This window comes from Ruditapes philippinarum, unplaced genomic scaffold, assembly GCF_026571515.1.
Source record: "Ruditapes philippinarum isolate M1 unplaced genomic scaffold, ASM2657151v2 ctg525_1_1_1_1, whole genome shotgun sequence".
Lineage (NCBI taxonomy): Eukaryota > Metazoa > Mollusca > Bivalvia > Venerida > Veneridae > Ruditapes > Ruditapes philippinarum.
In genome coordinates, this window is record NW_026861030.1 from 138,768 (window position 1) to 166,203 (window position 27,436).

The following is a 27,436-nucleotide window of genomic DNA, read 5'->3' on the forward strand; positions in this document are numbered from 1 at the left end:
TAAATGTTAAATAGTTGATAAAAATTGAGATGCGTGTATATATTATTATAATATTTAATATTTAATACAAAGATGTCCAATGGTCTACATAAAAAGACTGTTTAACTTTAAACATTAAAATAACATATAATGTCTGTTTTCTTGTAATATGTCTATTAAAAATAAGATTTGCCTTTGATGCTTTGGTGTATACAGTACAGCCTTAATAAGCTACCTTCGTTAAATAAAGAGTTTATTTTTATTAATATGAAATTAGGCAAAGCCTATAAACGGGGAAGTCGTTAAAAAAAGTCCTTTCATTTTTTCCGTTTTAAAGGTGTCATTCGGTATTACATGCACCGCTTCCGTTTTCACTCGGAACACTCGACGATTTGAAGTATTTTTTGTAAAACATAAAATCTTTTAATTATCGATATTGACAGGGGCTTTTTATTATTACGTCTGTTACCTGGCTTATTGTCTCCCTTTTAAAATCAGTGACTTGTTTTGATTTACTTGACTGATTTTTTGTATTCATCCGCGGTTATTATAAATAAGCCGCTCAACTAGTTTTTGGTACAGTTTGTATGACACGTTTTTCATGGAATGTTAAATTTTGGCGGTCTTTACTGTGGCCATTTTGAAAAGAATATAATATTTTTGTGGTTACTTTGCTTCTCTAGGATACAGTTTTATATGGACTAATTTACGTTCTTCAGAGGAGTTTCACAGTGGGGAAAAACTTTTATTTTGAATTTGTTTTTCTTTTGACGTTGAATACAGAGCTTTCTGTAACATAATTTTCTGTTTTGAATGAGGAGTTCTAGGGCTAGAAAAGCTATAGACTATAGAAAAATGGCTTCGGGTTTTAGTCCCGTCAGTGTTCCTACAACTAGTCACAGTTCGACAAGTTTGACGGAAGATTCGAGTTCTAAGGTGTCTACGAAAATTTCGGGCACTAAAGGTCCGGTCGTTACAGTTCCGGATAAGATTAGTACGTCAAATGCTATCAAGTCATTTGAATTTCTTTTAAATATACACGTGTAATCTATAGCCGGGCAAGCCAAAGCCCGGACCCGCTTCGCGGGCCCGGTCTTTGACTTCCCCGTATTAATATGAAATTAGGCAAAGCCTATGAACGGGGAAGTCGTTAAAAAATCCTTTCATTCTTTCCGTTTTAAAGGTGTCATTCGGTATTACATACACCGCTTCCGTTTTCACTCGGAACACTCGACGATTATTACTAATCCGAAAAGTTGAGATTTGTTCCGTTATCGGAATACCCCGCCTATTATCATTGAGTTACATTGTAAATGGCGGCGCCCGACTTGAACTGACACTGAAAATTTAATTGATAGGTATAGAATTCTATATATTTCTATATATTTTTTAATTGTTTTTTTATTTGATTTTCTTTTAAATATATACACGTGTAGTCTATAGCCGGGCAAGCCAAAGCCCGGACCCGCTTCGCGGGCCCGGTCTTTGACTTCCCCGTATTATTAATATGAAATTAGGCAAAGCCTATGAACGGGGAAGTCGTTAAAAAATCCTTTCATTCTTTCCGTTTTAAAGGTGTCATTCGGTAGTACATACAGTTCCTTTATCAAAACATCGACGTTTTTAAAACCCAAAAAGTTGGATTTTTTCCCGTTATCGGAATCCCACCCTTTTTCTTTGAAATTAATTGTAAATGGCGGCGCCCGATTGAACTGATTTTATACTTATGTAAGGCCCCCAGTAAGAATACTGTTAGCGAAAATATTATCTGATTTAAAAATTTTAGAACAATTAAAAAGGGTCAAATACGTATATAATGTTAAATTCACCAAACTGTATCTAAAATTTTTTTTTTAAAGGGATCTAATTGGAAATCTAGAGCAAAAAGCGCAACAACTCTGTTCCCTTAAAAAAATGTTCAACTCTTAAAAATTTTGGTCGTCAGAATATCTATTCTTCATTTTTGCATGATAAGGACTCATCATAGAAGATAAATCCTTTATCTCCGTGGCAATTTTTCATATTATGCTGCTAGTGAAGGAGGGCCTATAAACATCTAGATACTTTAAGACACCATTATACCTACGATTTAACGTGCCGTTTTGAATATTACACTGTTTGATGGTGAAACTTATAATATCGGCGTTCGCGGTGCAGATGGCCTTACACCACTTATCACTGCAACTTTATTGTGTGGCATCAAAAGTATTAATAGATTTCCCCTCAATACATGTTTTTCCATTTTCCTCTGACCTGTAAGTGTGACCTTGACCTTTAACCTATGACCTTGACCTTTACCCAGAGCCAGTTCATGCGATTGACTACGCTTCATAGTGGCAAATGAAATGTAATAGCATTCAGTTAAATTAAACAAACAAAATTGTATTGTAAAATAATTTAGAAATGACTTCATTTTTTAACAAAATGCCATAGTGGAAATGGTTAAGCCATATGTGAAAAAGAGAATGGTTATACATTTATTTTCTTATTCGCTACACTCCAACGAAAATGATAATTTGTCAACTTTTTCAGTAAGCAACAAGCAGATTATAGACTTGGGCAATTGCATTACTCTTACGGGGCGAAATGTTTTGTTACGAAATTTATTAAATGCATCTAAAATTTAAATATTGTCAAAATGATAACTCGTTTGTAAAAAAAACAAGTAGGATGGATGCAATTGCATTCCAAGAAGGCTTACAAAATGTAATTTACATAACTGTACTTTGCATTTACACTTCGCCATCAGCTATAATTTTTAAGATGCACATATTAATACACACAGTGAAATGTCCTGTACATATGCTCATCAAATTTGAATCCTTTTTACCATATTAAATCACTAAATACTTCAATAGTTCAGGTATTAGATCTATAAGCTCTTTTTTAAATGCAGAGTATCTTAAAATTACGAGAGTAATGAAGAACAAGCAGTTTCCGAATGTGGTAGACACACAAGGCAATAAACATGCACCATTTGGTTTAAAATGTATTGTAGATCTTTTCACATAATGAAATAACGGATTTGGTTTTTACTGTTTTACAGCACTGGTGACATTGCTAGTTGGCTGTGGTGAATAACCACTCACAAATCCTTCTCCACAGAACTAATTTGTTTGTAAAAATAACATGAAATCAGTTCTCATCTAGTCAAATTGTTCTGCCTCAAAATCTTTACGAGGTATTCTAGAATTATGATGTATGTCACCTCTCTAGCACTTTCTCCTTCAGTCATAAATTGCTAATATCGTGCAATAACCGGTAGCAATGTAATTTCTCGAATGATCATAATATATATATGCTTAACAAAACTGTAGAAAGCCAATACTACTTAAATATTGAATAAATATATGGCATGTAGCCTGATAACAAAAGACAACGTTATACTCTTATATATATATATAAAAACACTACATGTAATTAAAATCATGAAGCAAAACATTTCTGTTCAGTTTGGTTCATAATGGGAAATGTTTGACCAATTCAAAGCAGTTATGAGTTCGAATCCATTTGAGTGTCAAAATGATTTTATTTCATGTATGAGAAATATAAGTATATGAAGTGCAATTCATGTCCAAATAGATAATTAAAGAAAAATGTATATGAGTTATTCATACCTTACCCACATGGAATCCGGTTGCACTTTTAATATCGGTCCCATATGGGTATCTCACACGGACAGCACACATGGATCCATTTAAATGCCCATTAGGGACCCATATGGGTTCCATAAGATTTGATAGCTGAGATTTTAATCCTCAGAATGTATTTCAGGATGGACAGTTTATTAAGCAACATTTACGCCCAGATACATTCCCGGTCTAGTTAAATTAAATTAAATTAATTCACTACACTTAAATCCTACAATTGTACTTCTTAGTAAAATGCTTTAAAGAAATGACAAAATTACTATGCATAAAATCAAAATAATATTTGAATGTCCTTTACTATATGATTATTGTCCTTTACACTTTCTGATTTTGTTGGCACTATTCATTGTAAGTAAAGACACAGAATTCATTTTCTATCATATTACAAGGTATCTTATATCAAGAAGTTTCTATAAAGTTATTTCTATAATGCGGTGAAGGATATCAATTTAAAAAGTTTTCTGTTAGGTTTTATTAACTCCCTTAAAAGTGAGAAGGAAACTGAAGTGGTGACTCGTTCGTTTGTTCGAACACACGTCTCGCTATTGAGTGTTGAGAATTGAGTACCGCTCAAGCCGGTGCTAGGGAGCGTGAGGAATGTTGCACGTATTCATTATCCCTCATGTACAGACTCAATCAAACCGAGTCTGCAATTCTCTTGTAATTTTGTTGTTATTAATGCTTCCGAGGGATCACTTTGTTTCCAGATTTTGCTATCTATTTCCGAGGAGGTCGTTCGAGATCATTGAGACCAGCAACTTTAGTGTTGAAGATTGAATACCGCTAAAACCGGTACCAGAAGACATGAGGCATGTTGCATTTTTCCATCAGACCACCATCCCCCAGGAATTGAGTCAAACCGAGTCTGCAATTTTCATTTTATTCTGTTGATTTCATTGCTTCCCATTCTCCTCCTCAACAATTATTTTCTTTATATTAGCCGAAATTCAACCTAAAATTTCTACATCGTAAATACCTTTCATTTTTTTATTGTAAATGTGATTTTATGAACTCCAGAAAAACTGTTTAAAATACAATACTGTCGCATGTAAACAAATCCTACATTAGTACCTCATTAATTGATTCTAACTGATACATTGAACAGTTGGCTGTTTCAAGTGATGTATTGCTCTTTTAATTTCCCGCTATTTTGTTTATAAGATATTATTTTATTTTTTGAAACGTCTAGATTTATATTTATGTTATCGTTGTAATACCATCAATTGATTAAAAGATATAAATTTCCCAGATATCATAAGCGCTTAGATCTTTTCACAAAATGTCATATCTATAACATGATATAAAGTAAACTTAATTCCGAAATAAATCATCTTTATGGCACGTATAATTTCACACCATCTAAGCGGTAATAATAGAGTCAGACGCAAGTATTTTCTTGATGTTGCCGATAATAACAGTTCTTGATGCATGTATTTTCTAGCTTGTAAATCAAAATATGATACATGTATAAAAGAATTCAGTAATGTGAAATATTTTGTTCATAAAAATGAACGAATCTATGATTCAATTAGCAAGTGTGGTAAAAAGATCTGAAATTTATGTGTATCTAAATATCTATTAAAAAAATTAAGGAAACAAACGTTTAGTGTTAACAGAAAAATATAATATAGAATGGTTGACATATATGAAATGATAACATGTATCATTTTACAATCGTCTTGTTATAATTCAACAGACGACAATGTTGTTTTTTTTATCGTTATTGTATTCGTGATTGAAATACGATTTTAATAAGCGTTTATGATTATACGGTTATATCATTCTCTCTTTTGTTTAAAAGAAGAAAATATAATAAGAACGATATCTTAAAATACAGTTGAATAAGCTATTGTTTTACAGTATAATGTCGAAACTCTTAAATATAATACATTTTACGCCAAAAGTGTGATTTAGCAATGCAAATTAATATAAATCTTATTTTATTGATAGAAATCTAACTTTAATACCTGAAAAAATATATAGGTGCCGTATATAATTCCATAATATCAATTTATGTGGTAGACGTGCAATTGTTTTTCTACCATTGCAAAGACAAATGAGCTGTCTTATATTTTAAAGGCACATTATGCCACATAAATGGTATTATTTTTACTTCTCAAAAACTGTTTATTTTTGTATCCTATTACAGTTTCCAAAAATATACGCATTTGCTATATATATGAACTATCTTTTGCATATTTAGTTTTGTTGCAAATTGGTATAATTATTGTGAATAAGTATTTAGTATGGGAGTCAAAATACTCTTTATTTACATTTTGCTACCTTTACGATACCTAACTGCATGGTTCAGCGCTACTTTTTCTTTTGAAAAGCATCTAGCATGCTCTTAATCCATTATTCATTATTAAAAACACGTTTGACATTTACAAAGAAAGAAAAAAATATAAAAAAGTGTATTTCTGAGGCATAATGTGCATTAAATAGCACTTTTAATAACCCATGTACATGTAGCCATCTCTGAGTTCAGTTTCCGTGAATGGAGTATACATGTGTTAATGTAGAGAAATGTCGGGGGGTATCAAGGTATTATCCGCTTATACTTGACAACTGATGTTATATGACAATCTTCTTTGACTCTTGTTGCTGCTTTCTTTAAAATTCTATCTACTTTACACTTATACCACTGTATAAATCCAAAATGTACATTGGAATTTAGTCACTAATGAATCTGTACGGATATAACATTCTATTTATTACATACCAAAGCTGTTTAAAGCGAAAAAAATCATTTATTTCATTGACGCGTGTCTTTTCTGTAAACGCCGTAAGAAGTTGTCCGTACTTCACTTCAGTGATGTTATATTTTTCTGGTCCTTCGGGATTATTGATTCTAAGTGTTGAAAATTGAGTACCGCTCAAGCCGGTGCTAGGGGGCTGTGAGGGATGTTGCACATTTCATTATCCCTCATGTACAGAACCTTCAAACAAACTGGGGTCTGCAATTTTCGTGTAAAAATTTTGTTTGTGAAATTAATGCTTCCGAGGATCTTACTAATTTCCAGATTTTACACTATATTTGTATAACCCGCAAATGGACGCACGTCAAAATATATATGCATCGGCCGTGCAGTAACATTTTTACAGAGTCGCAAAACCGGCACGGGTGTGTGATACAGATCATTCTTTACTGGCCATTTAAGTATGTATTGCACATCTTACGTAAAATACGTCATATGTTTGAGATTCACTAATTTTATAGAATATTTATATACCTATATGGATCTACCTTTCTTTTGTTTCAGTAATTTCTATCAAAGTGATAATATTCTAAACCCTATCAAATCTAACAGGCAAATATCTTTATATTCCCTTGTCAATTCCGTCTTTAAAAAAAACTTAACAATCGTTGTACGAACACTTGTTATAAATTATTAAAAAGAAATCTAGTTGCAGTAATTATGATAAGATAATACAAGACAATTATGTACAAAACATGTTTTTTTTCTCTTTTGGTCGAGGGCGGCAAAACCAATTTCGTTTTTTAAATGCTTTTTGTTTGTTAAAAAAAACACCCCGTATTGTATGAAACTGTAACATATATATTTTTTACTTTTTCATAGCAGTTGAATATGGCTTCCCTTCTGTTCTAGTCTATATACCCATAACGATCATCCAGAATGTGTTTGACTTGTACTTTCGGTACCTTTGCACGTGTATAAGCTTTTTACAGTAAGTCTGAATGGGACCGCTGAATCAAACAAATAGTGAAAAAATATAATACAAATACTTGAATGCATTTGTACTAAATCCAACTGCTTAGATAAAATGGGTATAGAATATTATATCACCACAATGTGCATTGATATATTTAAACAAAAATTGCTGATAAATTATCCATATACACTGTACATTATGATCTTTTTAAATGACCTAATTAATTAAAATATAATTTTATGTAAAATGTTTTCTAAAACATAAACAAAATTTCTACAGCATTTACCAATTATTCTAATTGTTTCCTTATTACTTTAGAAGTGATTATAAGCTGTTTTTCAAACAATTATATATAAACTAGGTAAGTTAAAACAGAAAACTATCAAAGTTGAAACATCTGTAATAGGTCTGCAGTCTCTTAAAATGAATGAATTTTTTTTAAAAATTTTAAATTTTAACATATGGGGGAAAAAATCCCCGTCAATTGATAAACCCTTTAGAGGTCAGGGGTGGACTCGAAAAATTATAAGTCCCGCTACCGCGCCCTTTTCCCTCCAATTGCCGTCAGAGGTAAACCCCGGGGGAAGATTTTTTAATATGAATGCAGATTCCAGTTTTTTAAAACTTTTTAAGACTTTAAAAATTGAAGCTATTTCTCACAAATTGACTTTCAGCATTAGCTCAGAATTATGACAACAAAATAGTTTTAATATTATTAAAAGACAGGGGGAAAAGTTTTTTTCAGAGCAGATTAAATGCTTAAAGGGATGTTAACATCGTACTTTGGTAGATACCAGGCATATTATATGTTTCCGAGTCAATATAATACAATGGGGAGAACGTTTGGTCCGGATTTAGTTATACCGACAGTCCAACGTCAACATTTCTATAATGCTCAAGAACACGACATATATTACCCTCATTCAAATCATTTAATGCAGCAGCAACAACAACAGCAGGAGCAACAGCAGCAACAACAACATAATTTAGAAGAAACTGACAACAAAAGAAAAAAGTTACAATCAGAAACAAAACAAAGCAAGGAAAAAAATAATGAAAGCGAACAAGAACATTTTAAGCCGGGGCAGAATTCAGAAATAAAGTTTTCTATCGAACGCATTCTTTCAAACGAGAGCACTAGCAGAGTTGGAGAAGTGACAGAAGAAAGATTTTCAGAAAATGAGGACGATGACGGTGATGAAGACGAAGACATTGAATGTAACAGTGAAGATATGAAAATAGAAACGGACACTGATGAGTCGACACATTACGAGTGGCTTCATTGCACCAGATACAAACCACCAAAACTTCAACGTAAGCTGTTTTCATTTATATAAATTTACATCTTATAAAAGCAAAAGGAACTTTCATTTTGAGTCGCCTCATTGATTATGCATTTAGCAAAACTAAAGAGTTTGAAATACTTCTTTATTTAATGAATTTATCTAAGTGTCATTATACCGGTATTTTATTAAACGTGTTGTGGGAACATATATTTCTCCTGTAAAAGTTTTTTTTGTAGGAAATGCCCGTTAAGTCCCAATACTGTTATTAATTTTATTGCTCAAAACCTTTTTAAATCGGTATCATGTTTCCAAAAATGTCCTCATCTTTTACTTCTTTTGTGTTTTGGTATTTAGTAAAGTAAGAACGATTTATTATCTTGTATAATAAATAATGTCACATTCAACGCTGCTTTCTTCGAGTGATAAGCACATAACATGCTCTAAATATATTATTAAAACAGTTTACTCTTTCTAAAAAAGAACAGATATATTCTTGAGGATTACGGTGCCTTTAACTTTAATAAATCGTTTCTGTATTTTTAAGCTTAAGCTTTTTCTATAGGCATGCAAATGCGTAAACATCTTAATCTTATATATTTTAACCCAATGTTCATGTTTTTTATTTTATTTTGGTCACACTTTGGTTTGTACATTTTGTAAATAAGCATATATTCGAGATATTTGCCCGTTTTAATATATACTGGTATATGAGTAGGTGAACCAAAAGAACAATCGGAATGTTTGAATGAAAAAGTCAAATATAATAGATGTATGTACTGTAAACTGTAAGCGTATGTTGTTTTCAGCATTAAAAATATTTTAAAATACAATAATTGATTTAAATATATCACATTTAGGCATATAAACCGCTGGAAAACACTTTAAGATAACTTTCTGACGTATGTATGAAAACAACATTAAATTTGTTTCTATTTACACTGTTGACAGAATGGTTTATCTAACTTAACTTCAGATTTATGTTTGATTATTTTTCCATAAAACACCAATATGTTTTATCATTAATTCTTTTCTCTTTTTTTTCTTTTACACGGTACTGTTTAAATCTTACTAGTCTAGTAAAAAGTAAAAGAAAAACACTTTTCTTATTTTCTGATTCGCTGCTCGGAATATACAGATTGATAATTATTTTTTCATAAAACGTAGCAAAAATGATTTAATGATTGTTGTTGGTGTTGGTTTTTAGTTGCTATTATTTTTTGTGTGTGTTTAACGTTGCATCAGCACAGTAAAAGTTCTATGGCGACATTCCAGCTTTACTAGAGAAAGACCTCAAATAACCCTCCGTGCATCATTACAGGCATGGGAGGACTCCATATTAGAACCACCGACAATACTTAAGCAAGCTGGATAGCTTCCTTACATAAAATAATTTAAAGTCCCTGGCGGGATTCGAATCCACAGCGGTGTGGGGCAAATGGTTTGAAGTCAACAACATTAACCACTGAACCACGGACGCACCATGATTGGTCCTTATCAGTGTACAAGCTTTCAGATCTTTAATTCTAGCTAGAGCTATTTATAAAGGCGTAAGTCAGCAGATTCAAATATATGACAATAATGTGAATAATGTGAATGAATAGCGTGAGTGATGTGAATGTGTAATGAAAAGCTATATTTCATTACAGTATTCATTACAGTATTTCATTTTTCGAAGAAAAAATCTATTTTTTATTGTTGATTTATGTTAATATGAAAGAATATTTTGTACTTCAACTTTTGAGGGGATATCACACCTCTAAGTAAAAAAAGGTTTATGATATAATTTAAGTGTTATGTCAATCTGTCCGTAGACCAGAAACATAGTTTGTTGACCTTTATACTGTATCATCTTCAGTCGTCTGTAACATACATTCAGAAAATCTCATTTAAAATATATGTCTGGCATCGTTTTAAATACATGTAGATATCTTCTGAATTAAATTAACTTCAACACACGCCCCCTAGCACACCAGCATAAACAGTATTCAATCTCCAATTTCATTTAGTGATGGAATTTATGATATCGAAGGAAAAGAAAAAAGGAAAAAAATGTATGATATAATAATAAACCTCTTAAGCCTTTTCTTTTTTTTTTATAATTTCTATACAATTTCCTTTTACTATTAATCATTTATTCCCCTATTCATTATTCAGTTATATGAATATCTTAAAGTTAATTAAGATATACAAATACAAGTATTAGAGCAGATGGTATATAAAGTCAAAAGATAAGAAACATATCAAGAAAGTTAATTTACATGCAACACTTTATTAACTATCATCTTTATATGTATGCACTAGAACGAATAACTGGCGATAAATTGCATCTAATTGTCGGCAAATTACTTTACTTTTTTTCCTTATACAGCATATATGAAAACAAGATTTATGAATTAACTACTTTTTTTGCAAATAAAAACGTTTTATGCGGCAAAACAATATTTCAACATGGTTGTTTTTCATTTTCAGTTACGTTCTTTTATTAATATTACTATCATTATCAAAGAATTCATGATAAAAATACGACTGGTATACAAACAATATGTTTCCACTGCTCACATAATACTTTCAGTTATTTCTTTTCTTCTTCTTCAAAACACATGACATTCAGGGTTTCCTCTTTTAACCAGCTTTATATACAAAAGTAGCAAATATACATGTACATAACTATACTAACAAACAATTTAAAAAATTACAAAGACAATAAGTGAAATTTAATCTCTAAATAGATATTAGGGGATGAGCTTAAGAACTCTTCCATTTCGGTTTCATTATTCTGCCAGTTTTATTCTTTCATTCATTTTTTTGCATAACGACAGACAAAACAATCATATTAGGGTGCACTGATTTTTATTTTCATTTAAAGCTATACTGTATATTTAATTAGCTTTCGAGGCATAAAGATACTTTTAATGGAATGTGCTAGAATTAGCAATGAATATAATGATGAGGAAAAATATATTTTGTTAGTAAGTTAAAATTCAAAAAATGAATCTATACTTGTATGTCTTCTTATTCTTAAACTATTATTTATATGTGAAACATTTTCATTGGCGTTGTACAATAATGAATAAAAAATAAGAATCGTAAAATAACGTTTATCTCTAAAAGAAGAAGAAAAAAAAGAAAGAATAGAAAGAGAGAAAGAGAGAGCTTAAGAAATGAAATAAAATAAAATGTAATGAATTGAAGCACAGCCGAAGGTAGAAACATAACTGAATAATATATTTAGATGACTTATAAATGCACGATTTAAAACAATCCTAAATAATCCTCGAAGAGATGAGTTTAAAAAAAATGTAAAAAAAACAAACTTTGATTAGCTGATTCTTTAGATACTGGAACTTCTGTCACTAAAAGACTTTAAATTATTTAGTGACCTCGTAGCAACTTACTGGTAATACTGAAGATCACCGCGTGCGTTTGAAAATATTATTAAACAAAAAATCCAATAAAATACTTAGGAACGTTTTCAACAAAACTGTTATTTATAAGCAATACTCTCTAACTTTCATGTTAAAAGTAATTCTTAACCATTCTTTTAAAATAGATATGGAAGAAATTGTTTTACTCTACATATTTATCCATTACAGGCAAAAATGTTGCAGAAGAATTAAATCAATGACATTTTAAACAAAATTAAGAAAAGATATCATGCATAATCAAAATTGCGAGAAATGAAGAAACATAAATGTATGTCTTTAATCAACAGTAGATGGTCTATTTTCCAGTTTTAATGATTTCCGAAAATATGCATTTAACAAGTTTATTTTCCAGTTTTGTAATTTTTGAATTGTTAATTGGTTAAAGACAATTTCAATTTTGCCTCTATTGTATCTGACTTTTGTAAAGAATAACGTGCAAAATGGTTCAACTGTTTTACAGCTAAAAAAAAATAGCAAGCCGGGAAAGCACTTCAAAATGCTCATTCAAAGTATTCAAATTTCAAACAATTTGTATCGTTCACATGGTTTCGGTCAATTTTGTGTGGTCAGCTTGTTAAAATTTAATACATTTATTCACTTTTATCACTGTTCATAATATTGCAAGTAATTATTTCGTTTTAAAAGTGATCAATTCTGCACATTTACAGTCATAAAATAACGGTCTTTTGTCAAATCGCCACATTGTTAAGGATGTGTGAGAAGTCAAACGACCCCTTTTGTGACAGGTGTAATTTTATAAGATTTGCTAGCAAATGGGGCATTATCGCTAACTATCAATTGGTCACAATAAAATCTGCCTTTGTCGTGAAAGAAAATGATGAGTTTTCTTTTTTATATGAATTTTGTTTATATAAGTTATATTTTTTTGTTCTTTTGTTCTTGTTATACTCAGAATTAAATTGTAAATCTATTTTTATTTATTTATTTATTTATTGTGAGATTCTTAGCCTGATTTAAGTATACGCTTAAATTATGCGCTTTTCATTTTAAATCATTTTGTATCTGAGGCACTTATAACCCGACACTTACATTTTTCGGTATAAATTGTTTGTTTGTGGACGGATTTTGTTACAAAATTCAACATATCATACTCACTATTTAGGTTATTATCTACAATTCATTGACGAAAAAATAGGAAAAAAACTAACAAAACAAATATGCTACTGTAAAATTAAAAATCGCAGAATGGCTGTAAAATCGTAACAAAATGAACTTTTTCTTAATCCAACAAATCTGTATGTTAGCCAGTTTTTATAATTTGTGTGTCCTCCCATGGCTATAAAAACGTGTAAACACCTCTGTTTCATAGAAATGACATAGTTTCTCATGAAGGCTTGGGGAAATTTTTCCATTCCTGAACAAGGGCTTGCCCGAGTTCCAGCAGATTGTGGGATGAATCGGAGAGGCGTGTGAGAAAGCGACCAGTAGCCCCTAGCAATCTGCTGGAACTCAAGCAAGCCCTTGCTCAGGAATGGAGAAATATTGCCCAAGCCTTCATTAGAAACTACGTCATTTCCATGAGATAAAGGTGTTATGCAAGAGCTAAATAAGTTAAAAAAAAAATGTGTTGTATATGATGGACACTACGCAGGTCTTAATCAAATTTATATTCTTTTAATTCGGGCAAGAAATCTTTTATTATTATTTTTTTTGTAAAATTCAAAGTCGAGTTACCATAAAATACATCTGAATAATCGAAGGTTCGCGATCATAACTTGTAAATGACTGAAATCAGCATACGAGGATTGCAATATAACGTATAATTTCTCTTGTGAAAATCATGCGTATTTGTACCATAGTAAATTTTCTAAACAGAATGGATGCAAATATTTGATAGTATTGTTTTACTGATTCTTACATATAGTTCAGAGGTATGGGGTTTTCATAAGGCACCCGCCATCGAAAAAGTTCATTTGAAAACAAGTTCTTGGTATACGCCAGCAAACTCAACATCAGCGGTTCTAGATGAATTTGAACGATATCCTTTATTAGTTCTGCGAAAATCAGAACTTGTACAGAATTATGAAATCCCCAAATTCTCTTTTATACAAACTGGTGTTTTTCAAAGAAACAAATGGTAATTTGTTAACTAGCAGGTCAAAAAATGTAAAAGATTTGTTCTCAGATTTGGGTTTTACAAATCTATGGAATAATGATAATATTACAACTGTGCTATACAAAGAATTTATGATCAGCAACTACAACAATAGTGTCTTGAACTTAGTATTTTTTTCTAATTTAGAAAGTTATAATTTATTTAAAGTTGAATTTACCAAGGAGAAATATTTAAGTTGTGTTAATAATTTAAAACATCATTAGAATTTAGATGCCATCAATGTTTGAAGAGGGTAGAAATGGAAATATTGAAATAAACCAACGTTTCTGTACAAAATGCAATATATGAAACAAATTGAAACAAGTATGTCAATATTATAATGACTTGACAAAAAACATTATGTTTACCTAGATATTATTGTTCGTGGCCTAATTTATATAAATTCATATAAATATCAATCTAACTAAAGTTCAGATCTACTTATTTCTTTTATGTATATCTGATGACGACACTGTATATGTTTCTCCTTCTTATAATTCGGATTTCCCGAGAAAGTAATTTTTAGCGATGCAATCAATTCGGTTTTTACTAGGCATTAGAAGAAGTAATAAATTACCGTTATCCGCGGAATTTAAACAAATTGTTGATTTTTGTTACAAAAAAATGTTTAAAGTAATTTGTAATAAATCAACTTGAAATAATAGTGTCAATTTTTAATGGGCAAGATTGTTTTGCCAGTTTACTTGTCGGCTATATGGACAACGCCATGTTTGTTCTCGAAATCGTGAAAATAACCTACTCAGTATTGGTTTTCCCAGGGTTAAAATTAGACATCGCTTTCAAAATTATGAAAGCTCGCCGATGATTTGCTGTGTGAAAGGTCACCAGAAATGATTTCGTATATGGTCACGGTTAGATCTAAAAGCGAAACGTTATTTAGAGCTGATTTTAAATAGATTGTATCAATAATGAAATGTACAAACAAAAAGTAAAATTGTCAACTTAGCAAAGCTTTTATCTTCAGCGATGGAACTAAGAAATGAATCTACTTTATACATTTATTTGAATTATTGTACACTGGAACATATGTATATGTATAATGTATAATGTATCATACCTTTCTGTACTTTGTATTGTACCGCCAAAAAGCTACTTGGCGATGAACATGTATATATTCTTGCCAATAAAGTATCTGACTCGACTTGACCATAATGTGTTTCAAATCACACTTTGTACCATGATACCAAATACCTAATATTGTCTTTTATTAAATGTATTAATTTTAATCTAAAATTAGTGTACACATTCTTTTTAAAGTGTTGAAAAACAGAGTTGCGTGGAAGGTCAAATTTTGGAATGTTTAGCTTTTTACTAATACACTAAGTAATATTTGAATTATCTATGAAAATAATGAGAAGTAGAGAATTGTTTTCAAGCTGTTACAAGATGGATACATACATACAAAAATGGAAGGGGGTCAATTGAAAATAGATAAATATAGAATCCCTAAAGAAAGCCCAACACGGCAAAATTGAAAATGTTGCAGGCTCGGTTTGATTGAGCCTGTTCATGGACGGTACTGGAAAGTGCAAGTTACCGTCCACGCCCCCTAGCACCGGCTTAAGCAGAATTCAACATTTAAACATGAAATAGTAAAATTTAGAATTTAGAAACATCCGCAGATGTGTTCATACGGCGGTTATCATGGAACCTTCAATGTGACACTTCCGTGCCATTCCATGAAAAGCGGCGTATGAAGACGCACGCAAGTCCGACAGAAAACATTTAGCTGTTAAGTTTAATAAAAAATTCATTAATTTAAGTTTATCATTGACAAAGATATCAGTTTATCAAATAGCCCATATTGTAGAGATTCCAAAAGGGTCGATTTATACGATTGTGAAAGAAGACTATTGGATGCTTAACGAATCACCACCCGATTGGTTGCCCCATTTGCATGTATTACTTACCAGTAAAAGGAACGTATAAAATGTGTCATTTGCCATATGTGACACTCTGGAACATTTTACTCTTTCCAGAACTGAAAGAAAAGATCTTGCAGGTCGCCGTTATTTGAGTAGAGAATGGCTTGAATCTTTCATTTGTTTAACGGTATACGATATACCTTAAAGAAAACAAAAGACTTGATAAAATGTCTGAATTTTTGTGTTTCTGTGGATTATATATTAAAGGGTTGAAACAAAATCAAGTAAAATATGTACATTGCTTTTTTACGAGTATATTGCAATACAGATTGACCAACCCTCGTTTGTTGAAAGGTTAGATATGTTTAATGTTTGAGGAAACTAACTGTCTCTGGAAGTAATGTAAGCATTTCGGGATAAAGATATGATTTAAATTGGATCCTAATCATATTTAGTGTCTAAGATAACTTTAATTAAGAGCACTTAATAATACACTATACATTTCACATTATACTTTCAGATGAAAACTATGGTTGAGATAACTAATTTAATTAATACACAAAAGTTATTTCTTATGTAAATATGTTGCTACTGTGATTTTGGAACTCTTACCTGTTTAACAGTTAAATTTTCTGTTGACTCCTAAATTTTAAATATAATGTTTCTTTCATAAAGGTGAATGAAATGTTTCTCTAAAACAGTTTAAAAGCAGTCCAATGAAATCTATACATATTTTGTTTTAGTTGTGTAAACTTCACGATTATTTTTACTTAAATGTATATTTTTAGAGAGTCTTTACATTTTCTTGGACTGCTATACAAAATTAAAATGGACAAGTTTGAAAGTCGTGATCAAGATTGTACTTTGTTATTATCTTTTATATCTTAGGTATAGTATATACAAGTTTCTGAAATTCTTTTAATCAAAGTCTTTACTAATGACAACACATGTATTCATTTTATGTATTCTTACGCTTATGCGAGTCTCCGGCGAGCATATTGTTCGATGAAAATAAATCCCGTATTTATAGAAAATACTTAAATTTGTTTTATATCTATTTATTTTTCATCAAAAAATGTCTATATTTGCCCTTTCCTCAGAATACTTTATATCTTGAATTAGTTCACGTGATTGACTATATATTTTGTTTTACGAGGTACCGTATTGTATATAAGTAATCGCCATTTAACGTCAGATGTGACGTCAATATACAAAATGAGGTTTCATCATGTCTTATCGATTCTCTTTCAATAGGCTTGTTAGCATGGAAATAAATTAATTGTCTGGCATTGTTAGCACAAAATGCATGGTGTTTTGTTTAAATGCTTTATAATAAATAACTCGACATAGCGTCTTCTGTAATTGTAAACTACATGTATATATACATGTACATAATATACAAGGAAAAAATAATAGATTAAAGACATTGACTATAATATTTTTTATTTGATACTAGTATCACGATTTATTGAGAAATAAAACTAGAAATATCTATAGAGACTACTACTGAATAAAAAAAACTATAACAATAAGAAAATTGGGACAAACAATCGTCATAAGATGAAGTTAAGCTAAGATAAAGATATGCCAGTATCCTTCGGCTTTTTGCTTTATTTTTCGCTGTTAAATGCTTCTCGATATAGCAAGAAAAAAGTCAATACGTTCAGGAATATAAGATTAAACAGAGAAAGTGCTTCAGTAAATCGACATGAGGTTTGGGCGTGGACAATTCCGACTCGGACTTTTTACCTTCATGTAGTGACAAGAGCCTTGTTGCTGCTGTAAGATGTCACTTTCTATCCAATCAACCATTCAGACTACATAGAGTGCTACATAAGAAATACGAGGTGTGGCAAATGTAACCCCAAATGTTCAGTCATAAACAGAGTAATTAAATTATGTCTGCAATTTTGTTTAGGTTGATGTCGAGGGTCCTGCCATTAATAGAATGCCTACGCCATAAAGAATAACATTTTTTCCTTATTTGCAAATGTCAACAATGCAAGTTTCCCAAACAAAAGTCAAATTGTACAATTATGACATACGTAAGAATACGGTCGTCAAGATTTGTAAATCAGTTGGTTTATCAAGGCGACTTTTTGTATGCTATGTATCATAACATGTAAGGTAAAACTATTCTTACTTAATCGTGTCCTACCTTGGCTTCCTGTCCATGTACAGGCTCTATCATTCTAAACTAAAAGGTCACTCCAGACAAATGAAAACAAGGATTATAATCATGGAACATGTACACGTGAACCAACTTGGTTTGTTAATTGGAGACGATGGACGATGCAGCATCTGTAACGCTCCCAGCAGATGAAACAAAGGACATATAATTACAGCTCACACAATAACTTGACACATTATACTATTGTGAATATAAAAATAATATAAAGAGGTTATCCCTAGAATACAATATTGAATACGGACAGTCTTCAAATGTTTGCCATACTTGATTTACGCAACTGTTCACATTACTTTAATTCATACATCTCAGAAATACGCCTTCAAACGACTTATTTCAATAAATTACCATTTAAAATGTAATAATTAAGATTCCCATATTATATTGAAAACATAAGTTAATACAATTTCTATATTTCAAATATGAAAGAGAGCAGCATGTTTTATTTCCAAGATATCATTATTTGATTATAATTCTAAGATTAAACCGAACTGATGTGAATTTTTGCGTTTCGTGTTCAACTTAGGATTATTCATAATTATAATATGCAATCTTTTGACAGTTCTTTTAATAATTTAGGTAAAACAATATCATGGAATATGGTACTTGTTAATCTAATCATTATTATTTTCCCATTGTCGTTTGATAATTGAATGAGCCATGTGGTTGAAATTAAGACTTAATGTTCTTTAAATTGCAATTACATGGACCGTAATATAATACAAAATAATAAACATGAGAAGGTGCTATTAGGCTGCCATTTCAATTTACAGTTATTAAACTTCAGAATGATAATAAAGCTACTCATTAAGACTGTAATAACTTACAATTGATAAATATCCATACATCTTGAAGGTTTTGCTATAGAACTAGTTTTTATAAATGAAAATTAGTTTAATAGTGCACTCAAATACTGGATATAATTTTACATATGCAGACCATCTCTTGACCGAGCATATCCGTCAAAACTAGCTGTTATTTGTAATGATACAATGTACTTACTTATATAGCAGTAATGACCATCCTGCATACTTTAACAGTGCAAACATTTTTTCTTACCAGGTACAAGGAAAAAGGAAAGCAGCAAGAAACGAAAGTTAGGACGAAACCCACGTGTTCCGTTTACACAACATCAAGTGGTCGGCTTAGAACGGAAGTTTGGTCGCACACATTATCTAAGCAGTATGGATGTTGCAGAGCTCTCATCAGCTCTGAATCTTACAGAAACAAGGGTATATTACTATTTCTGATTTTTTTTTTTGCAAAATATATTGACATACCATTTTGTATAAATACTGGCAATCAAAAAGAGAGATGCACATATTTAGTAAGAAATTATCAAATGTAAATATATTTTAAGTTTCCTCTTAATATGAAGGGTACAAAAAAGAAATTTAAAAAAAATCATAAAGTTGTTTTTAAATTTGCATACTTGAGACTGAAATCTTATGATATATATACTTCTGGGGAAAACATTTTTCTTTTCAATACTTTCTTAATAAAATTGCATCCCATAACTTACTTTCTCAAATGATTTGATTTGAAAACCAACATTACATTGCGGCTATTTACACAAAAGATCATTTGTTTCCGCGGCATCCACAATATGATTATACCTTGTCAATAATTTGTTTTGGTTATGAGTTATTTAAAGACATCGAATGTCCGTAAACTAATAAAATATTGTGTGATATTACACGAAACTTTAATTTAAGATTTCCCTATCTCTTGAAGCACTATTTAGTTACTTTTGACTGAATTATTTCCTTTACAATATTCTAATGATATTTTAAAACGTTATGACACTTCGAGTTTTCTAATAAACAATTTTCTAATTTTGAAATATTTGCAACATCTGAGTAATTGCTAACGTGGAAATTAAAATGCTTCAATATAATAGACCACTAAGGTATAACTTCTATCGACTGCAACAAATATGTACTATTGAATTACAATCTGGACAAAGGATTTTCTCAGTAGTTTAAGGTGCATGTATGACGTCAGGTTGCATATTTTTATAGCTAGAGTTATGATTGATATTGTATTTATTTTTTACAATAAAATAGATAAAGAGATTTAATCGATGAGTCATTTAGTATAAAAAATATATAAAACAAAGAAATAAATATAAACAAAACAAAGCATCGAAACTGATATTTATGGGTACATTTAATTCTCGTCAACTTTTTAGTTTAAACATGTTAATTTCCCGAAATATAAACGGTACATATAACCATTTTACAAATATAATACATGTCAATTCATATATTAAAAAAAAACGAGAAAAAAAACGAAAGGAGAAAAATAACGTTTGGAACGAAAGCGTCGGCATTCAAAAAGCAATGTAGGTTATTTCGTTTTATCCGCACTAACAGATATACGTATATATTTGAGGAAAAAATATACTAAAGTACTGAATTTCGTGCGTAACGTGCATGGAGTGTTTGAAGTTACCTAGCTTGATAAAAGATATAATAAAAAGTTCTTGAACAAGTCTAAAGTCAACTACAAATTAATTTCAAAAGTATATGCAGTTTCAAGATATCAAACATATATATTATTGAAATCATATAAACTTATATATGACCACGGAGTATTGGATTAGTCAATTTTTCTTGGTAGAATAAGATAAAGACAAACCAACAAATAACTTTATAAAGAAAAAACATTCTAAATCAAGATTTTCTTCGTTCTCTGTCGATTTCAAAATTGCTTTGAAAGAAATTGAAGACAAAATAATCATTATATCTCTAATCATAGGTAGGAAATTTTAGAACAGAGACATACACAATATGCTTTGAATATTTTGATATACATTCAGCGACTAATTAATTTTCTTATTCAATATATCAGTATATCTGATATATATTCATCATCAGTCTGATATTAACTGTTCACATATAATGAAATGATGTAAGTTACAATTCAAAATGTGTGGTATCATATAAATATCTAATTAATTAAGCTCCGTTCTTTTCACCAAATAGAACAGTGGAAAACTTAAATAATTTGTCATTTGATAAATACCGTCTTTGAGCAACAGATTTGAACGAAATATTTAAATTGAAACTCCGTTAGATTTATCTGAATTCTATTATTTTGTAGTCAGTTTTTAAAAACAACACACAATTGTTCTGTTAATATGAAGGAATGTTTACTCTGAAATGTCTGTAAGTTCAAGTCAAAATTGAAACCATATTTGATATATCAATTTATCGAGTGATAATTTGTAAGCTTGATTCTTACTGACACAAGTTTCCAGAATATACTTGAATTTATGGACCATTTTATTCAAATAGGTATCATTGTTTGATTGTGTCAATTTTAACATATGGATGTGAAGTATGGGGTGTATATAATTATAAGGATGTAGATAAGCTACATCTTACATTTTGTAAATATATTAAAATGGTTAAAAACAGACACCAAATTATGCTGTTTCATTTGAGCTGGGCCGATGCTCTTTGTCAATTACTTGTAAAGAACGACCCGTTAAGTTTTGGCTGAAAATGATGAAAAACAACGATTTGACTACAAGTATATATCATATTGTGACAATATTAGCGGTATATGTTGGGCAAAAAGTTTTACTGATATAAGATTAGTAATATGAATTATTTTAATATTTTCAAAAATAGGATAACAGGCCATTCATCCAAGACTGGCAATACGGTATTTCGGCTCTGCCAAATAGGAAAGCTATTGTAATTATAAAACCGTTTTTGAATTTGAAAAATATCTAGATATTATTTTAACGATAATAAGAGAAAAGCTGTAACAAAAATACGACTTGACTCTCGTGTTCTTGGGGTAGAAACTGGTAGATACAACAATGTTGATAGAAATATAAGAAATTTAAAATATGTTGTCAAAATTAAATTGAAAATGAATATCATTTTATTTTATGTTGTCTAATATACAGAGATCTGAGATCAAAATGTCTAGGCCAATTCTTATGTTCATCTTTACAAATAATTAATAAATTAATGCCTTCAAAGAATATGAATACCATATTTAATCTTACAAAATTCATAACGAATGCTTTATTTTTACGTATATATAATCTTGCTTATCAATGTCTACTGATCGTACATATTATTATTGTGCATATATTTATGCTTGTATTTATATCACCTGTATTGTCTTTTGCCATAATGATATATTCGTAAATGGCCAAAGGCTAATGATTTTGCTGAATGCCAATACACTTTGAACTTTTCTATTCAAATAGTATATTGAAAAGTGAAGAAATCAGTTTTTCGTTGACGACTTCTGTAACTTTTAACAGGATTAATTTTTCATCTTTTAAAGCAATTCATTACTTAAACAGTTAAAATGAATAAAGCCATGCAATCCATTTTGAATTTGATAAAAGTAATAACACTGATAACATGGTAAAATATTCTCAAACTAACCAATAAATCTATCATTATGTATATCTATAGTCAATTACATATTTATTAGTGCATATCACAACTATAGCTGTCTTATCATTATTGCATTATATCAGAATTAATCTACATTTTATGACTTCATTAAAAGACATCAAGCAAAAATGCTTCTTGAGGCATGTTCATAGAAACAATTTATATCTTAATGAAATGCTAAGTTAGGCGGATATGCATTGACATTCGTTTTTTGTTATAATTTTTTTTTAATTTTATTTAACGTATAAATATATCAGTCTTACTTTGGATGAATTCAAATAAAACAAAGATAAATATTTTTCCACACATATGCCTCAACAAATAAATCATAAAAAATAAGTTCCATACATATGCCTTAAGAAATAAATCATGAAAAAATGAGGGGTAGATATATGAAATATCATAAATAATTTGAAAAAAAAATTGCATAACATTTAAAATGGGAAAATACACATTTATTAAAGAGAAAAAACTATTAAAATTTAACTGTAAACATCACTTTTTTTTTATTTCAAAACAAGTATACTAAGTCAGATTTATTATTATATTCAAAAGATTTCCAATGCATTAAATCAAAATTATATTGTAGTGTCGAAAGAATATAATGAAGAAGAATGCTAGTGAAAATTTAACCTGTCCCTGCCACCTGTGTATATATGATCTTAAATTGTGAAGAAAAGAGGGTTTTGTTTTGAGTAACTTAACGTCATTATCATTTGTTTTAGACGTTTATTATCTTGAAAAAGTCAATAATGTCATCTTAAAGATGTGCCGAACAGGCTCAGGTGCGCAGAATATAAAGAAGTAAAATTAGTTGATAGGAAACAAAATCTTCAATCATGCCAATTTCAAGTCCGATATTTTTACGAAGAAATTGCCGCTAGACTACTCAGTAAACTCAATTATTTTCTACGGTTATTGCTTTTATTTCTCAAACGCGTGTGATATTTAAGAATCGTGAACATTAGAACAAAAAAAATTAATGATGTTAAGAGGAGAACACAATTGAATATTTCCCTACAATAATTCAATACTAAGTTATTTTCGGAGTATCAATTGACTGTATTTTCCAGGTTAATCAGAATTTGATTATAGGCATGAATTGTTTTTACGAGCTTGACTTCACAACAAAAACGTCTTCGTTTCAATACAATCCCATTTCATTGTCGCTTAATAGTGTTCTTTTCTCTTACTTTATTCAGCTATTTGATAATATACATCCCTTCAACAGATGCTCCTTATCATTCTGCTTATCGGTTGTTTATAATTGAATTATTTTTATTTCGTTTGATGCATTCATTTTTTGCAGTGACAAGTTAAATTTTGTTTCAGAAATAAATTTTTGTAGAAATTAAGATGATTCTTGGAAAGGTATTAATTTTGAAGAAAAAAAATATAAAAAATATACAAAATCTGTATATGGATGCAATGGGAGGAGTAATATTTTACTCTTCATATGCCTTACATTTAGTAAGTTCTGTATCATATTAACTATTTTATACATGTATTTTGGAATCGTAACTTTTGTAAGAGTGAGGGTTTAGACGTCAATGATAGCAGACTTGACTAACCCTGACCTACAATGTTTTTTTACAATATTAACTAATGTACGTCTGCAATAATACCGTAAAGAGATTACCTGTACTCATTTTCTGTTCATCAAAATAAGACGATTTTTAAAGCGAGGGTATTCATTGTAAAGTAAAGAATTCAAAGGCATAGTTGTTAAGTTTTTACTACCTTTAAAGCTCATAATAACGGTTAAAGTTAGTAATCCATGTTACTGTTTATAAGAATTTCAATTATATTGATAAGTAAAATAGTGAAGAAACAATAACAGTACAATAAACTACATAAAGCATGTAAAACATACTAGTATGTATTTTGAGAGGAAAAATGGAATAATATCAAGATAATTCAAATCAAATCGTATTGAACCCATAAGATGAGATACTTAGTCATTTTGCCTAAAAGGTAAATTCCTAAATTATGTGATTTTAAAATATGTTACTAAAAGTTTTCCCAACAGTTTTCTTGTTATCAAGGGACGTACACATTATATCATTTGATATCTAGTTAAACTGAAATTTTTCAATACTTTTAGGAACTATATAAAAAGACAGACGATGAGTACAAAACTAAAACTCCAGTCAGGTTTAGATTCTAAATTTTAAACAATTGCAGTAAATATATCATGTGACAACAGCGGCACTGTTATTAAAAATGTATAAATATATGTTACATATTGATTCAAATGATATAATTTACTGACATTTTAATATCTTCTTGTTTGAGATAACATATATTTAAAATTGTTCTTTATTCACTTCGAATATTCAAATTCTTCGATACTGCGAAAAAAATAAATGATGAATGTATGATTTCAACAAAAAAGTATTTGAATGTATTATTTCAACAAGAAAAATGGTTACTGAATGTATTATTCATAGAAATAATTTTATATTTTCAAATTAAAGCATATGTTGCCACACTGATTAAGAAAGTTTCCACGATATTTGATATGACGGAAGAACACTTGGTACCTCTAAGAAAATTATAGCTTTCTCCGTTATGTCTAATTTCTAAAATGAAATTAAACCACATGCACAGGGTGTCAAATTTTATATTTCGCCAATATCAGGACTGGGATAATTTGATGGAGCAACATCGACCATTTTAATCTCATTTTTGCGTTTGGAGTTTTTCAAATTCTAATTAAATGTCTATTATTATGAAATTATAATCCCCGTTCAGCTCGTGGAAAAATGCTTTTGGTGTCTTGTGACATGTTTATAGCCAAATATCACTGGCCTGGGTGATAATTAGGTATAATAAGAGGGTGGGGTTAGCCGGAGGGCGGGTCATATAAACACGGTTAAACGGCTGAACAGAAGGGACATGTCAAAATAAACGCATCGCTCTCATGATAAAAATAATGAATAAAATTAGCAAATCATAGCCTTAAACAAATTAATATGTACTCCTGGTTCAATCATTCTATGTTATTATAACTTACGTTTCTTAAGACAATAAACCAAAGTATCAACTTTTAAGCATTTAATTAATTGATATTTTCTATTTTTTTCTCAATATTGCTTTAAATGCGATTGTGTAAATGGACTGAAAGAAATGAAATATTGAACGTTTTCTTTCTGTTATGGGTTCAGAAAAGATAAAAGCACCACATTTTGGTTTCAATATCAGTTATTAATAAAATAATAAAACATGCAAATAAAAGTGTATATGCTTCATTTAAGTGTTTATGATGTGTAAATGCTATCAAGGTTAAATTGCTCTTCACGTAGATTAGCTATAGGAGAGGGAAAATATACGAATATTGAATAAAATCAACGTTGATGTACCAAAAGCATAATTATTTTTCATTAGATTGTCTATATTTTATAAGGAATTGAAGAAACACGGTTTACCTATATATTATTGCCTATTGTCTAATATGAATAAATTCGTACCAATAAAAGAATGTACAACCTAAAATGTAATTGTTCAGTTAGCAAAATTTGTATAGCTTAGATTTGAACTTTAACATTTTATAATGTTAAATTAATATAATATATACACTGTTTAAACACTGATAAATAATGATATACATGTATTATTAAATCGATCATACTTTTTCTGCAATGTATATTATACCGTCAAATGAAACTTGACAAGTAACATATGTATGATGTGGCCAATAAAATATTTGACTTGTTATTTTCTTTTCTTAAATTGTATACTTTTAAACGTATTATCTGTTTATACCTCTTAGGTGAAAATATGGTTTCAAAACCGTCGTGCAAGAGAAAGAAGAAATAACCAAACAAAACAGACGACAAATCAAGGAACTGAACAGGCGGAAGGACGCGATCCGAAATTTATATTCGCTCCATCTACATCCTGCTTTGGGTCTTCTATGGTTTTAGCCAACCCGGATGCTTCACAAAGGTCATTAACACAATTACACGAGGCTTTGCAACACTGTTCAGCCTTCGCACCGCTACCGTTTAGACATAACACAAGTGGTACATAAATAAACTTACCATTCCACTAAAGACTATCTTAAGAAATGGTTAGTCGACTCAAGATTTACAAAGTGTCGTTCGAGTGTCTTATATATATATATAATGATTTCTAAAATATCTATGTTTAAGACGATTTTAGAGATAGAATGGTAAATTATAAAGAAGATAAAAGTGATTTGTATGTACCTTTGCAATGTTATTGTGATTCTGAAAATTTTACAATATATATTATCTATATTTTTATCATATTTTTAAATAAATATCCGTGCTTCGCAAAAATACAGTATAGCACGGCCGTGCATATATTTTGACATGACGTCATTTACTTATAATAAATATAATGTCCTTGTAAATATGGATATGAATGCTTTGAAAGATTAACATATTTTATATGGACATCTGTAGGCAATTTGTAGTGCTCTCCCTAGAGACATGGTACACTTAATACACAACTTGTGTAGCCATTTCGTAGCTTTCTTAGTTGTCAGCAGCTTAAAAACCTTAATCAGGCGCATATGCTGTTGTTGTCAGTAAAACATATAATGCAATTATTTATTGAATTAGATTTATTATAAAATGTTACACAAAAACAATGTCATTAAACTATTTCTAATTATATTTTTCAAGTATGACTGTCCCAATTATCTCAAATTATACGCCTTTGGAGCTATGTAATGATCTTTTAATATACATTTCAAACAATTATGATAAACTTTATATATTTATAATCCTACATCTCTCCATTTGATTTATAGCATGCAAAATTCTTGATGAGTAGC

General features: G+C 30.0%; 1 protein-coding gene across 1 annotated transcript; it reads left to right on the forward strand.

Moving 5' to 3' along the window:
• The first annotated feature begins 8,036 nt into the window (after positions 1-8,036).
• LOC132714309 (homeobox protein MSH-C-like) lies at positions 8,037-26,713 on the forward strand. The gene is made up of 3 exons (XM_060697151.1): positions 8,037-8,618; positions 19,268-19,437; positions 26,405-26,713. The coding sequence occupies exons 1-3, from the start codon at positions 8,060-8,062 to the stop codon at positions 26,663-26,665; spliced, it is 990 nt and encodes a 329-aa protein (XP_060553134.1). The 5' UTR covers positions 8,037-8,059; the 3' UTR covers positions 26,666-26,713.
• The last annotated feature ends 723 nt before the right edge of the window (positions 26,714-27,436 follow it).

Excerpts from the sequence above, each read along its gene's own strand:
- LOC132714309 (XM_060697151.1), top strand. The coding sequence starts at position 8,060 with ATGCTTAAAGGGATGTTAACATCGTACTTTGGTAGATACCAGGCATAT. Across the intron at positions 8,619-19,267 it reads CAAACCACCAAAACTTCAAC|GTACAAGGAAAAAGGAAAGC; the intron begins GTAAGCTGTTTT and ends TTTTCTTACCAG. Across the intron at positions 19,438-26,404 it reads TGAATCTTACAGAAACAAGG|GTGAAAATATGGTTTCAAAA; the intron begins GTATATTACTAT and ends TATACCTCTTAG.